At 39.9% G+C, this 14,334-nt stretch overlaps 2 protein-coding genes and 1 long non-coding RNA gene across 4 annotated transcripts; 2 read left to right on the forward strand and 1 right to left on the reverse strand.

Moving 5' to 3' along the window:
* The first annotated feature begins 445 nt into the window (after positions 1 to 445).
* Positions 446 to 7,492, forward strand: tspan7 (tetraspanin 7). The gene is made up of 8 exons (XM_041990324.1): positions 446 to 667; positions 4,488 to 4,676; positions 4,775 to 4,849; positions 4,938 to 5,033; positions 5,258 to 5,407; positions 5,514 to 5,597; positions 6,747 to 6,824; positions 6,906 to 7,492. Exons 1-7 carry the CDS (start codon positions 581 to 583, stop codon positions 6,813 to 6,815), a joined length of 750 nt encoding a protein of 249 aa, XP_041846258.1. The 5' UTR covers positions 446 to 580; the 3' UTR covers positions 6,816 to 6,824; positions 6,906 to 7,492.
* An 801-nt stretch (positions 7,493 to 8,293) lies between these two features.
* On the reverse strand, positions 8,294 to 10,634 carry LOC121643231. The gene is made up of 2 exons (XR_006011069.1): positions 10,405 to 10,634; positions 8,294 to 8,619 (listed from the first exon to the last, which is right to left on the reverse strand). It is a non-coding gene; the product is annotated as an uncharacterized LOC121643231 (long non-coding RNA).
* Positions 10,635 to 11,772: 1,138 nt separating this feature from the next.
* Positions 11,773 to 14,024, forward strand: mid1ip1l (MID1 interacting protein 1, like). Of its 2 annotated transcripts, none has more exons than XM_041990541.1 (2): positions 11,773 to 11,876; positions 12,885 to 14,024. In XM_041990541.1, the coding sequence occupies exon 2, from the start codon at positions 12,960 to 12,962 to the stop codon at positions 13,446 to 13,448; it is 489 nt and encodes a 162-aa protein (XP_041846475.1). In that variant the 5' UTR covers positions 11,773 to 11,876; positions 12,885 to 12,959; the 3' UTR covers positions 13,449 to 14,024. The 2 variants fall into 2 exon arrangements, with proteins under 2 accessions (XP_041846475.1, XP_041846474.1); XM_041990540.1 differs by lacking the exon at positions 11,773 to 11,876 and adding an exon at positions 12,441 to 12,595.
* The last annotated feature ends 310 nt before the right edge of the window (positions 14,025 to 14,334 follow it).

Genomic DNA, 14,334 nt, shown 5'->3' on the forward strand with positions numbered 1-14,334 from the left:
TCCCTCAGAAAAAAACAGAGGCTTGTTTTCTTTCCCAGATTTGCTTGTATGTAAATCTAAAAATAAATTTATCAATTAAAAAATGTAATTTCGATAGCTTATTATGATGCTAATCAGTCAAATGTCAACTTTTTAAAAAACTTTATTTTTATCCTATCTATTGTTTTTTGTTTTGTTTTTTATAGGCAGAAAAACAACTTTTGGATTTTACATTTGTGTGAGGATGTAGGTTTATAGCTGCTTTAGTTTGAACTGTGTTGAACAAGATAGAAAAGAAAGAGAAGTTGATAATTATGTTTTTAAAGATGACATGGGACATCCTTGCTGTGTCTGTAATTCGTATGAAGCAGCCTTTACTTTGGCAGCGTTTGGATGCTGTTGTTGCTGCGGGTTTGACGCCCCCTCCCCCCGTTTATCTCTGGGAAGCTGTTTATTCCATCAGGAAAGTGATTCAGTGTAAGTGACGACACTTCCCCTTCTTCCCTTGGCTTCACCCTGAAGTTTTTTTCCCCCATATCTGTGTTGAGACACCAAGCCGGGAACTTTTTTTTTCTTTTCAGTTCTAAAATAAAACTCCAACATGTCGCCGCCGTCTCGACGGCTTCAAACGAAGCCGGTGATTACCTGCCTGAAGACTTTCCTCATCTCCTACAGCCTCATTTTCTGGGTGAGTCGCTGGACGTGTAATGGGGGACAGCAAGCTAAAAAAAAAAAAAAACAACAACAATGGGCTCGACGAGGCTAACAACAAATTCCCTAAATAAGTTGTACATGTTTCATAAATGCACACAAGTGGTTTTCTGTTAATCTCTCAGTCACTTGTTGGAACTCAAGCGGCCACCGGACGACCCCGATTGTTCAGGTTTAACAACGGTCCTCTGAGCTGCCGTTAGCTTCTCTGCGAGCCGTTAAATGAGCCCCGTTTAATCGATTAACTACTGTAGATTAACTCATAACTCAGTAACATTTTATAATGCGGCAACTTAACAACTTTTAATGGCTATTTACTTCCTTCGTGGTTATTTAATTCCACAAGCAGCATCCAAAAGTCAAATTTATTTAGATTATTTAGGATAGGTTTAGAAAAGTCTTGTACTTTAAGGTTTCATTAAAATGATTTAGATCACTCCCTGTCACAAGTTCTGTTAAACTGTATATTCAGGTGTGAATCTAAGGATAGATCCAGTCAAAAATGTGCTCATTTCCATGATATTTCATGAAAATGTCTAATTGATATGGCCAGGTTAAAATATCTTGGTAGTTTTGGTGACATTTTAGAATAAAAGAACATCTATAAAAGATGATTTTGGATGAATTTTCTTATCACACTTTAAAGCAGGGAATGCAGTCCACAGTCAATAAAGAAAGCACTTGTTTACACCTTGGGGCTAGAATTCAATGCAATTGTATTGTAACCTGTTGATTTTTATTTTAATTTCCACATATCCACTTTCCCACTTGATAAAGACACGTTTTTAAGACATGATCTTTATTTTTTTTGTGTGTAACTAATTAGATGATGGATTATGTCATTAAATTTGAATTCTACAAGAAATACCCAAATGTGTATTTTCTGACATTAACATGGAAACTATTTTCCAGATACACAGTTGGCTCTCTGTAAGTCCGGCTTTGCTGAAAGTTGCATCAGAAAACAACAGCGCTGCAGTGAATCAGACCTTAAGGAGGTTGAACATTTTTAGTTTTTTATGATAACTGTTTAAGGGAAGGGCTGACCAACATCTATATATCATTTTTGAGATGGGGGTTTAATTATTAGGCTAAACATCTTGTGTATTTATCCTATGTAGATTTGCATCCATCACCTTATTTTGGGTTTGTATTATTTAAATTTTCTTTTAGAAAAATGCTTAAAAAGCATCAACGTTTTCATACAAATCCTAAAAAATAGACAAAGAAAATACATTTCCATTACACCTGTTTTCTAGTTTATTGAGGAAAGTGATCCAATGTTGGAGATGTCTGTGTGAAGCTCTGAGATTAGCATTTTATTTGAAGGTGAAATTAGAATCAGGTGGTACTTAGTAATGTCTAAGACATTTATTTGTTTTTCCAGCTGACTTACCTTTTAGTCAGCCAATTGTTTCAGTCTGATTCTTGAAATTTACTCCAGCTTAACCTTCAGGTCTGGGCTGTGGGCCAGACGAAAGTAATGTCAATTGATGGTCTTTGACTGCAAGAAATCAAAACAAATAATAAGTATTATCATTTGAAGACTTAGGATAGGAATGATTGCTATCCGCAGCTGCACTCACCCTGTTGTTTCTTTACAAATAATTAGGGATGCACGATAACTTTTTTTTGAGACCGATACCGATAACCGATAACTTTCAGCTCCTAAAGGCCGATACCGATAACTGAAAACCGATAACGCATCGATGATCAATCATTACATCAATACTATAAAAAAAAAAAAAACACTTTTCACTATTGATAGAGACATTTATTTTTTTCAGTGAAAAGCTATTGGCAAGCCTCTCAAACGCTCTAAAAGATATCAAACAAAACAATTTTATACCTTAAATGCACATCAATTCAAAGAAGGTGCATTGCACTTACTTTTACAAAAATAAAGGCTCCTTGAACCACCTTAAACTGATGCAAATACATGCATTGGGATACAAACTGAAAAAGCCTGTTTTTCAGAAGTAAACAAAAAAACAAGATCAGAAAATTAATGCAAGTTGCATTCAAACATTTCTACTGTTCGTAAGCACAATCAGAATAAGTGTACACTTAAGAATATTGCACTGACACAAGTTAGATTTTATGCAATAAACTGAAAAAGTGCACTCATAACCAAGAACAATATTGCACTGAAACAAGTTAGACTTGTCTACGCAAAAAATGCATTCCATGTTATGGAATCCATAGTGGCAAAAAAAACTAAGTTTAAAGGATTTTTTAATACTTAAACATATCTCTGACCTGACATTACTTAAACTTAACACTCAAACTTTTGGTTCCTTTAAAGGAATACTCCGCCCTCAGAGTGATGTGCCTTCATTCTGTACTCACCCTCATGCTGATTAACACTCTGGAACACTTTCTTGATATTCATCATGTAGCCGGAGATATGAGGAGGTTTTCGTTTTGTCTCAGTTCGGCTACAATGGTGTTGAATGGCGTCCGGTGAAAAAAGGTCCATAAAAGTCCACAAAAACTTGTCAATATTCCTCCATACTGCTCGTCCGAAGTAATCCAAGTGTCCTGCGTGGGTAGCGTCCATCATTTACTCGCGACGACATCATTTAGTTTATTTTTAGAGCTCAAACCTTTAGCATGTTTTGCTAGCGACAGGCGCGTGCATGCGTGATGCACGCGCGCGCGTCCCGCGGCCGCCAATGCATCCAGCGTCACGCGGCGGTACACGCGCGCATGCATCGCGCACGCACGCGCGTCCCGGAAGCAAAACATGCTAAAGGTAGACCACTGTAGACCATTCAGTTTATAGTGTCTGTGTCTGCGGAGGACTGCCGTGTTGACAATTTTAAATTAATTATCGGAGCAAGTCATCATGATATCGGACTTATCGGAATGACGTCACAATTTCCTAATATCGGCCCGATAATTATCGGGCCGATAGTTATCGTGCATCCCTACAAATAATAAATCTAGGTTTGTTTTGAGTGGAAAATGAGCACTTATCATTGTTTTCAGTGTTAATCTTTGGACCGATCAAACAGCCAGCTGAGGTTAATGCTGCTGCTAACACAAAGTTCAGGTCAGGGCTTTTATCTTTATTGCTGCTGGCTGTTTGAGCTGCCGCCCCCCCTCCACCTCAGTGTAATGACTCGTGCAGGGAGCTCTAAAGAAGATGTAGAGATGTTTGAACCACATGTCGAGGCTAGAGGCGTTTCTCAGATGTATTTATACTAAACACGGACAGGGAGGTAGATAAAGCATGGCATATTAATCAGGTACTTTGTGTCTGGTCCAAGTGAAGGAGGCCTTATCCTGTTTGTTTCATTGCACGTCTGCTCCAGAGACACAATCCCCCCTCTCCTTAAATTCATTTACATTAGCTCCCCTGACAACAGCAGGGGATGATAAAGGAAATCAATGTGGGAAGCTGTTTTTTTCCTGGATTCAGCACTTCATGGTTAAGTAAAAGTGTCCTTGATATCCACCAGAGAGGATGTAGATCATTGGTTTCTCGGAAGGGACAAGAAGCATGCACAGCTAAGCATAATGTTTTATAGCAAAATCAGCATAAAACAAGATTGAGGAAGTAACTTCATTTTGTTTCATTTTGATTTTAATGATCAAATCTTGTATTATCCCAGCTTTCTTTTTTTTAATCATACAAAGCTAATTATACTATTATATTAATAACAAATATCGTGTGAGACCAGCTGGTTTTGAGTCTTTAACTTAGATGTTTGTCATTTACTCTTCTGAAAACACTCCTCTTCTTTCTGTGTGGCTCTTGTGCTGGTGCCGACTTGCCCTGCTGTTGACTTCAGTTCACAGGCGTGATCCTGTTGGCCGTCGGGGTGTGGGGGAAGGTCAGCCTGGAGGCCTATCTCTCTCTGGCTTCTAAGGAGAGCACCAATGCACCATATGTCCTCATTGGGACTGGAGCCATCATCGTTATTTTTGGGCTGTTTGGCTGCTTTGCTACATGCCGCGGCAGCCCATGGATGCTCAAACTGGTAAAAGAAGGAGTTTTTTTTGTTTGTTTGTTTTTTTAAGAAAAATAAATCCCCTTCAGATGTGACCTGGTGTAACTTCTTCCTTTCTGTTCTTTCAGTATGCCATGTTTCTGACCCTGGTGTTCTTGGCTGAGCTTGTGGCTGGAGTCTCAGGCTTCATCTTCAGGCATGAGGTGAGGCAATCAAACATGAAATATGTTTATAAAAGTGGCTGCATCAGGGCAGCAGAGTATATAATGCACTTTGTTTTGAATTCCCCAGATCAAGGCTAAAATGGGCACCGCGTTTCAGAATGCACTGACGTACTACAATAGCACCGATAGCATAAGCGCTGCAGTCGACACCATCCAGAGAACTGTAAGTGGGATGTTATCAATCATACCAACTTAGCAGCTAACCACAGAGAGCGGAGCTGCTGCAGCATCGCTCTTCCACTCATGCATCTCTTGTTTGCTGTAGATGATTTTCTAGCAGATCATTCATAGCTTTTGCAGAGACAGCACTCACTTATCCCACTCCCTTTTCTTTATTCTTATAAACAAACCTTTTCTGTTGCATAAAGGAAATTGTTCTATTTGTAGTTGCATTGCTGCGGAGTGAAAAATTACACTGACTGGAACACCACAGCTTACTTTCGCGACAAGGGAATCCCCGCCAGCTGCTGTAAAGACAAATGCTCCGAGGAGAGCCTGAAAGACCCCGACAAAGTTGGGGAAATAGTGTACACGACGGTAAGTTAGGAACAGCTGCGGTGATCAGCTCAACTAAAAGAAACCGTCCTACTGTGATCATATGAAGCTTCAAGTTGCACTAAGTCTTTGTCTTCCTGCTGTGTAGGGCTGCTTTGCACTGGTGACCAGTGTGATGGAAGCCAACCTGGGAATCATTGCTGGGATCTCCTTTGGGATTGCATTCTTTCAGGTGTGTCGAATAGTCAACCCAGTTTACTCAATACAAGCTGGGCTGTTGCAGCACACAAACACATTGACTGGTAGCAGCAAGAACTTTATTTTATCACTTACTGCTTTTCAGTGGAAGTAAATGCAGCACAAGTCTGCCTTTAACTTGTGTATTCAGAGCTGAACAGGATAATTAGGCTTCTGTAGGCTGCTAAAGCTCCAACAAACTTCTCACCTTTCTAGTTTTTATACCGAGAAACTGACTGACTCAACTCTGACTACAAGCTCCATCATTGTACTTTATGTTTTTTCTTTGAGTGGCCATCAGTCAGTATCACAAATCCTCCCCATCACACACTCGATACTCACAAGATGACACCTCCAGCAGCTCTTGCTCCCTCATTCATGTTGTGTGTTTGAACGAGTAGTGCAGGATTTCAGTGTAGTTACCCTCTTTGATAACATTTAAGGTCGAATATACAAAGTGATTCACATGAAATGGAAATAAGGAGCTCCGGATGTGTGATGTTCTGCATTACTTTGAATTTCTCTGATCTGTTTGGAAAGTGCAAAGTCAGCTGAACACTCCATAAATGACAAAAATGCTAGCTTGAAATGCATTTTTAAAAAAAAAAAGAAATAATCTTTTAAGTCAGTGGTTCCCAAACTGGGATCCCTGTGAGCAGTTTAGATTATTAAGAGCATCCTCCTTTCCAGGCTTGGGTTTGTGCTCGGGGAAAATCAATGTCCTAAATAAGCAGCTATATTTTCTACATGCCACGACACGCAAGCGGCAGCCTCTAATGCACTTTTCTGCTTGTCCTCAGCAACGAGCTTGTTTTACAAACTTGTTTAGTTAGTGGTGTTGTGCTGGTTGGATCATTTGGGCCTGAACTGTTCGTGTTCAGGTCATGTGACCACTGGTACCATCAGTTATCGTATTGTAAAAGGACAGCAGGTTAAAGTTGAACCTTCATGTTGTGCAGCTTGATAATAACGTCAACTTTGACCTCTCGTTTTATCACTTTTTATTAGTTGTGTGTGTGAAGTTGTTTTGTAGTTTTACATAGTCTGAGTGAAATGCTCAATAGTTTTACTCCTAGAAGGACATTTGTTTATTTATTTTTTTTATTTAAAACTTTTGATGTTTCAATTTGAAAATGTCTTTCAGCTCATTGGGATTTTCCTGGCCTGCTGCTTGTCTCGTTACATCACCAGCAACCAGTATGAGATGGTCTAACAGTCACAGGTGAATTCTTGTTTGGATGCACATTAGCTGTTATTTTGTTTGGGTTTTTTGCCACAACCTGTGTGTTTTCTTTGTCTGCAGGTTTCTGATGAAGCTGCTGTTGCAAACTGATTTTGGATTTTAATATTATGTGTTAGTTGATATCATTTTAGAGAGGAAAAACTAACGACTTAATCTTTATTCATTCTCATTAATGACAAACAAGCTAAAGGGAAGATGTTGGAGGGAAGATAAAAAGGAAATAACCTGTGATGCTGTCTGACCAAAAAGAAAAGGGACCCCGGGCATTTCAGAGTTCTGTTACTCCTCTGATTTATTTATGTATAGCAATCTCTATATAGCTGTCACTTATTTTTGAGTTTATTTGTCAACATTTTTTTTGTCTTGTTCTCTTATTTTCTTACAGTAGTAAAATATGCTGGTAAAAGTTCAACTTCAACACCACGAATATATGTGTAAAACTCCCAGAAGCCTGAAGGCTGTACCATGAAATCAAGTCTGAGCGATAACAAGCCTTACCGGTTATCTAGTCCAGATCTGTCCAAAGCCTGCATTCATATGTGCCAATTTCTGTCAACTTCGTACGACAGTTTTCAGTGTTAGTGTTTTTCTTCTGTGGATTCATGTGAAATATGTGAAAAAATAAAGATGAAATTGTGTATCTTTAACAGTGTGTGGTCTCAGGATGTGTCTGTTCTACACCAGCAAGAGTGGAGGAATATTCTTTACTGGCCTCGTCAAGTAAAATCCAAGCAGTGGAAGACTGTTTGCTTTCCACTGAAGGATGACTTTGTTTAATCAGCACAGTGCTTTACAGTATGATAGCTTTAAACAAAACACTAATGACGTCTGTTTTGTGATTGAAAAGGAATTTACTGTTCCTAGTTTTACATTTTATTTCAGTAATGCTAGCTAAAGACGAGACAGGAGTTACATAACCAGGTGAAAAGTCAATTTTCATATTTCATCATCATTGAAGGGTCTTTAGATGAACACAGCTGCTGTTTTTTTTGTGGCTCTATTAAGGTAGATATTAAAGAAAACTCATTTATAGACCTAAGTTGTCAAAACAACTTCAGTATATGTTCCTATGTCCAACTAAATGTATTTAACATACCTCGGTACTTTGGAGAAATGACGCGTGTTTGAGACAAACTACAAAATACATAGCTAAATGAAAACAGACGGCAGAGTTTTTCATTTGCAGTGTGTTAGATTGAGTCTCCTGATAACACACTGAACAATGAAACAGTGGTTATTAACCCTTTAAGTACTGTAATTATGGCAGTCCGCCTAGTCCTTTTAGTCTTTTTTTTTCAATAAAAGTGTCAGAAAATAGTATTTTAGTGAAATACTTTGCACTTTTTTTGAGGACAAATGTACCTTTAAAAATATATCAAGTATTTGTCATTCTAATGTATTCTTAATGCTTATAACAGTGTCTAAATACAAAAAAGTAAAAAAACGGATTTGAAATATCACCAGGTTTTGCTTTATGAACAATTCAAATGTATAGGAACAAAAAATCCAATATTACAGAAATGAAATTTAACCTATTTTACAACATCACAAAAAGTTTTGTTTGCCTGCAGCTTTCAGTTTTCATATTTGAGGCTTTTATATTTGTAAATTTTCAGGCGTTTTTTAGCAGCCATGGTAGATGGTGAAGCAGTTCCTGTCTAGCTGAAGACAGAGGCCAACTTTGCACTCCAAACACATCCAGGGTGTACATCTTTTGCACAGAGTGCATTGTTTCCTCCCTTGGCTTGCCTTCTGACTTCTGCTTGTGTCCTCCCTGGTGTTAGTGGGGACAGGAAAATGGCCTTGAGTCGGCGGTTTAGGAGGACCAGACATTCCAAGCAGCTTTGCACAGAGCTCCTCCTGAAAAGCCTGGCGCGTCATCGGCTTCTGCTGCTGCCTCTTGCTGAGCTCTTTGTGCACAATGAAGCTGTTGGTGACAGCTATGTCCAGAAGGTGCTGAAACACTGTCATGGGCCATCTTTTTGTTTTCCTGTGCACCGTGTTTGTCCCCAGCATCTGGTCAGAGGTGTCCACTCCCCCCATGTACTTGTTATATTCACCCACAGCTGTGGGTCTTGGGATAGGGACCCTATGACTATGCCCATCAGCAGTCTTCTGCCACCGCAGGACAGTCTCACCAGTGTAAACTGGATGAAGAGTGGAGATGATGGAGACTTCCCTGGTATCCATCCACTTTATGAACAGCAGGTCACCATCCCTGATCCACCTGATGGAGCCTCTCTCAGATCTTTTGTCCAGGCTATTCTCCAGAGTTTTTGGGACTCCAGCTCTGCCCTTCCTGTAGGTTCCACATGCCCCAAACCCCTGCTGGCTAAGATGACGGAACAAGAGAGGGCTTGTGTAAAAATTGTCGCAGTAAACAATGTAGCCACTCCCCAGGTACTCCTTATTCACCAGCTCTGCCACCACGTCAAAAGAAAGCCCATTACCTGAGGCATCCTGATTTTTCCCTGTGTACAGCTTGAAGTCAACTGTGTACCCATTTACATCAGCTAACACAAAAAATTTAATTCCCCACTTTGTAGGCTTGGCTTTCATGTATTGCTTAAGTGTGAGCCTTGCTTTTGTGGCCACCATCCTTTCATCAACTGAGATGTGCTGCTTTGGATGATATACACTCTTGCAGCGGTTTCTGATCAGTTCAATGAGAGGTCTGACCTTTTGCAGGGTGTCATATTCCTCTGTACCCTTCTTCAGTTCATTGACAGCATCTTTTTCTGGATCACTCATGTGCAAGTTTGAGGTGATTGCCCGAAACCTGTCTCTTGACATGACTGAAGCAGGAAAAGCCACATGAAAAATTGTTTTTGTCCTCCAGTAGTCGGACATTTTTGGGAGGTTGCAGACAGACATAAACAGCATCATACCCAGGTATTTTGAAAGCTCCTGTGGGGTTAGGTTAGTCCAAACAAACTTTTTTCCCCTCTCCAAATTTTTCTGGACATTTCGGTTCGTGTTGTCACACAAAAGCTTGAGGACCTCAGTGTCAAAAAAGAGGGAAAAAATTTCATCTGGAGCATGTGTGCCAGTGGTCAGAGGGGGTTGGACGCCAGTGCTACGTTTAGGGCTAAATCTAGGTGGGTGAGGATTGGCAGTATCGCGGTCTGCCTCTGTTTTCCAGGCCTCGTGATGATGTGGTGACCTGCTACGATGGCCATCTCCAGCAGTATCATCACCTCTGCTCCTTGGACCTTGGCCACGGATCTGACTTCGTCCCCTCCTTTTATCATCCTTACTGAATGGACCTTCATCAGTATAATATCTAAAAAATATATAAAAATCATGAGATTAGAAAATATTCACAAAAAGAGAATATAATCTTGTTTCTACAGTAAAATGAAGGCCTACACGAATACACAGAATGTAGAAAATTTATCAAGCATAAATAAAGTCATTTCAGACAAAGCCAGTAAAAAACATGTACTAGATATGAAAGCACATCATCATTATTATTTTTATTATTATTATTATTATTATTATTATTATTATTATTATGAAAATAGGAATAGATGTTCAGTGCATACAAACTGTCACTTACTGTGTTTGAGAGGATGTTGCTGCACCGGTCTCATCCTGTTCATCCTTCTCCAGAAATCTCTGGGGGACTTTCCTCTCTCTGTCTGATCTCCTCAGATGATCTCTTTCCATTATTTACAGATTTATTTACACAATTCTACAATGACTACAAATAATTAGGCCAGGAAATATGGAAAAAAAAACTAACTTCAGCAAGAAAAGTGGAATGATGAAGAAAAAAGATGAATTACAGCAAAAAAGAGAAAAAACACACTAAAACAATAAAAAACTATACTAATCCTTTTATTTACAATTACAAAATATTATTTACAGAAGGTATCTACACAAAACACGTCGAGAAAACCCGCTAGATGGCACTAAAATCACCGCTACGATCCGACAGATGTTCTCTCGTTCTCCGCTGCTGCTTCCCACAGTTGTTTCCCGCCGCTGCTCCTTTTGCCCCGCCCACTCGTGCGTAACCCGCGAAAACCGTAACATGCCATATATCAACAGAAAGCTACGTTTCTTGGCTTTCAGAATCTGTTGGAATTACGTTGATAGCGTAAATGGTCGCGGAGTTACGCTAATTTGAATCGCGGGTGTCATTTTCTATCGGCGGCGATAGAATCGTACCTAAAGGGTTAATCAGTGGACTTCTCGTACTGTGTGTGCATGCACAGATGATATTCTGCAGAAGATTTGACTGTTTAACCTGAATAATTGAAAGTTCTCTCTGTGTCGAAACAGCAAAGTTTGACACTTGCCAACTCTTTCAAATATACTTTTATACAAGTAAATATCCACATTAAAAGTAATTCCCATTAAAAATAAATAAAAGTGCTTTTAGCATGTCATTTCTAACATGTAGTACTGCCTACTTCATGAGAACAGTGGCATTATCTCCTCTCATTCTCCAGCCAGGTGATTTACTACCATAAAACTAAATAGCACACACCTGACACTTTGAGCCTGGTTTTAGTAATAATAGGGTGTTTAAACTGACTGGTCCTGATAAACTGTGGAAACCTTTATTTTCAGTTTATACGGGTTGACATATTTTGATGCGTTGATCAATCAGCTTTGTCTAATGGCTGACATACAACCTTTTAGAGCAGTTATTTTTTTCCTTTTAAAGTAGATGACAAACACTTGCAGCATTTCACTTCTAAATATAAAAATATTTCTTAAGTTTCCGTTGACCTTTAGAGCTCACCTGAAGTAGATATAACATTCTTCATCAGAAAACAAATTTAATGCTGAATATGATTGAATAGTTTTGAAAATTACAAAAGACTTTATGTAACCACGGGTCTGCTCGCGCCTGATAATCCCAGTACACCTGTTTATTAATTAACTTCATTAGACACACCTGCGCTGTTCCTGTTACTCGGCTCACTGCTTCTGTCTGCTTCATAAAAGCATAGAAACCTGCACGATTTATACCTGTCGGTCGAGGTCGCTACCCGGAATAATTTCCCACTAAAGTATCCGGTAAGAGGTGTTTCTTCTTCTTTTTTTTTTTTTATCTCCACAATAATTCATTATGCTAGCAGAACTATTGCACTAGGGTTATTGTTTTATGAGTGCCGGATTAATTATCCACAAATGGGAATCAACCAGTGAAAAGCAAAGTGCAGTTCGGTGCTGTCAGGTTAAGTTGAACTGACACAGCTCGGCCAGCAGGGGGCAGCGTTGCGCAACAATTTCGAGACTTTAGTGACGTTTGGGGGGAGTCCTATTTAATATGATTAAATCAGTAACCATTGTTTTCTGAAGGTAAAATGCCTGGCAGATCGGACCTTTTAACAAACCTGATGTGCAACAAACAGCCTAGTATCAGAACTGCCTCCACGCCGCCCCTTAACAGCTGTGGAGAAATGACAAGTAACCAGGCTGCAGATAACAGCCTTAACACACTTGACTGGCTGCTCCGAGGTCTAGTGTCATTGGTCAGTTGCGGATCAGATGCTGTTCGGGTCCGCCCACATCTCCTCACACAGACCAATCAATTCAATAGCAGCATAGAAGAAAGGAGGAGTTTTCTTTTTTTCCTACCGGCTAGTCGGGTATAAAAAACGAGTTAAGCTACCAGACAGCTGAGGAAATTATTACTTTCCTTCCCGGTAGGTGTTGTCCGGTTCCCGTGAAGATTTGGTTTAATCTAACCAATACGCCAACAAAAACTCGCCTCCGGTTTTCTCATATTTCAGGTCAGTCGTCGTCGTCTTGTTCTGAAAGTGTGTATGTATATAATTAGGATTTTTAGTAGCCGGAAGTCAAGGTCATATTGATGTAATTCGGGTGCAGTAAGATAAGGGATTATGTATCCAGTAAAGGAGTTTGTTAGATGTGAAGTATATGCATTCTGTTGTGTACATTAGCAGAGTTATGACTTGTCCATGTATAGCCTTTTTTTTTTTTTTTTTTTTTTTTTTTTTTTTTTCTTTTTTTTTTTTTTTTTCTCTCTACATCCTCATGTTCATGCTTTTTCTCTTGCAGATCAGCCACCTCAGTTCTGCCTTAAAGCTCCCTTTTTTCCCCATTGTGACCAAGCCAGCTTTTAAACCCTTCAAGATGATGCAAATCAGCAGTGACTCCACCAGCAACAAGCACTCGCTCATCAATGTCATGCACCGCTTCATAGCAGCTGCCAACAATATGGATGAGACCATCATGGTGCCCAGCCTGCTACGAGATGTGCCTCTAGAGGAGCAGGCTGGCACCCAGGCAGAGGCCAACAATAATGAACCGCCGTGTACCAACAAGCAGAGGGACATGTACGAGCACTACCTGCTCCTCAAGTCCATAAAGAATGACATGGAGTGGGGTCTGCTAAAGAAGGAGATGAGCAGTGGTGCCAGCTTCCTGGAGATGGCAGTAAAGCAGGAAGAGCAGCAGCGGATGACTGGGGATCTAGCTTTGGACGACAATGCTGACCTGGAATATCAGTTTCATTATCACCTCAGAGGACTGTTTGGAGTTCTGTCCAAGCTCACAATGCAGGCGGACCACCTCACCAACAGATATAAGAGAGAAATCGGAGGAGGAAACTTCATGAGATAAACTCTGCTTTTACCCTGGACTGCTTTATGTAGAACAATGGGGCGTTTTGTGAAATGTCAGTGGACAGTGAACTGATCAGGGCATCCATTCTTTCACTTCTGAATGACACTCCACCCTCACTCTGCCCCCTCCCCCCTGAAACCAGTGATGCCAGCATGTGTTGACCTGCTTGTTTGCAGAGACGCTGTACTTGGCGGAGGTTCTCTGTCTCGATGCTAGATGAAGCACTGTTCTGGTTTATGCCGAACCCCACCCTCACTTTATGTTCTATGAAACTTTAACACATAAGTGGAGTTGTATATGAATAAAGGCTTCTGCCTGTAGGAGATGCTGAATGCTGGTTATTCTGTCCCTCTTTTTAAATTGTGAATGATTTTAATGTTGAGCTGAAGGGCTCTTACCTGCAGCAGGTTTAAATCTTTTCCTTTGGTTATGTGCCTTGACTCTTTTTACTATCCTGCCCTGTTCAGTTCATTGTGATTTGTAATGGTGTTTTGTGTCCTTTGAATATTTCAAAACCAGTTTTATATTAATACAAAATGCAGTATAACTGAAATAAATAATTTTAAAAAAACCGAATTATGCTGTCTTTGGTTACTTCTGTAATAGAGTTTGAGCCTCTTCCTCTAATCCAAAACTCTTGAGCTGAGATGTTTGGAGCAAGTTTTGCACCATTTTATGCAAATGACACATACGGATTTAATAAAGAGTATTGCAAAAGCAGGCATCTGTCTTCTTGCAAATTCAGCACCCCCACATGTTGTGCAACTAAAGTTTGTCTGACTGCAATGCAGTCTGTCTACCCAAAGGTGCAAGTAAGGCCAAAATCTCATAATGCTGAGAAACGATGGCAGCAAGGCAAGTTTGTAAACATGAAGGGTTTTTA

The sequence above is a fragment of the Melanotaenia boesemani genome, chromosome 7 (genome assembly GCF_017639745.1).
Source record: "Melanotaenia boesemani isolate fMelBoe1 chromosome 7, fMelBoe1.pri, whole genome shotgun sequence".
In the NCBI taxonomy this organism is placed as follows: domain Eukaryota; kingdom Metazoa; phylum Chordata; class Actinopteri; order Atheriniformes; family Melanotaeniidae; genus Melanotaenia; species Melanotaenia boesemani.

Bases quoted from the DNA above. Each gene is read 5' to 3' on its own strand.
- mid1ip1l (XM_041990541.1), top strand. From the start codon at position 12,960: ATGATGCAAATCAGCAGTGACTCCACCAGCAACAAGCACTCGCTCATC.
- tspan7 (XM_041990324.1), top strand. From the start codon at position 581: ATGTCGCCGCCGTCTCGACGGCTTCAAACGAAGCCGGTGATTACCTGC. The intron at 4,677-4,774 runs GTAAAAGAAGGA...CTGTTCTTTCAG, and splicing joins GCCCATGGATGCTCAAACTG to TATGCCATGTTTCTGACCCT. The intron at 5,034-5,257 runs GTAAGTGGGATG...TTCTATTTGTAG, and splicing joins TCGACACCATCCAGAGAACT to TTGCATTGCTGCGGAGTGAA.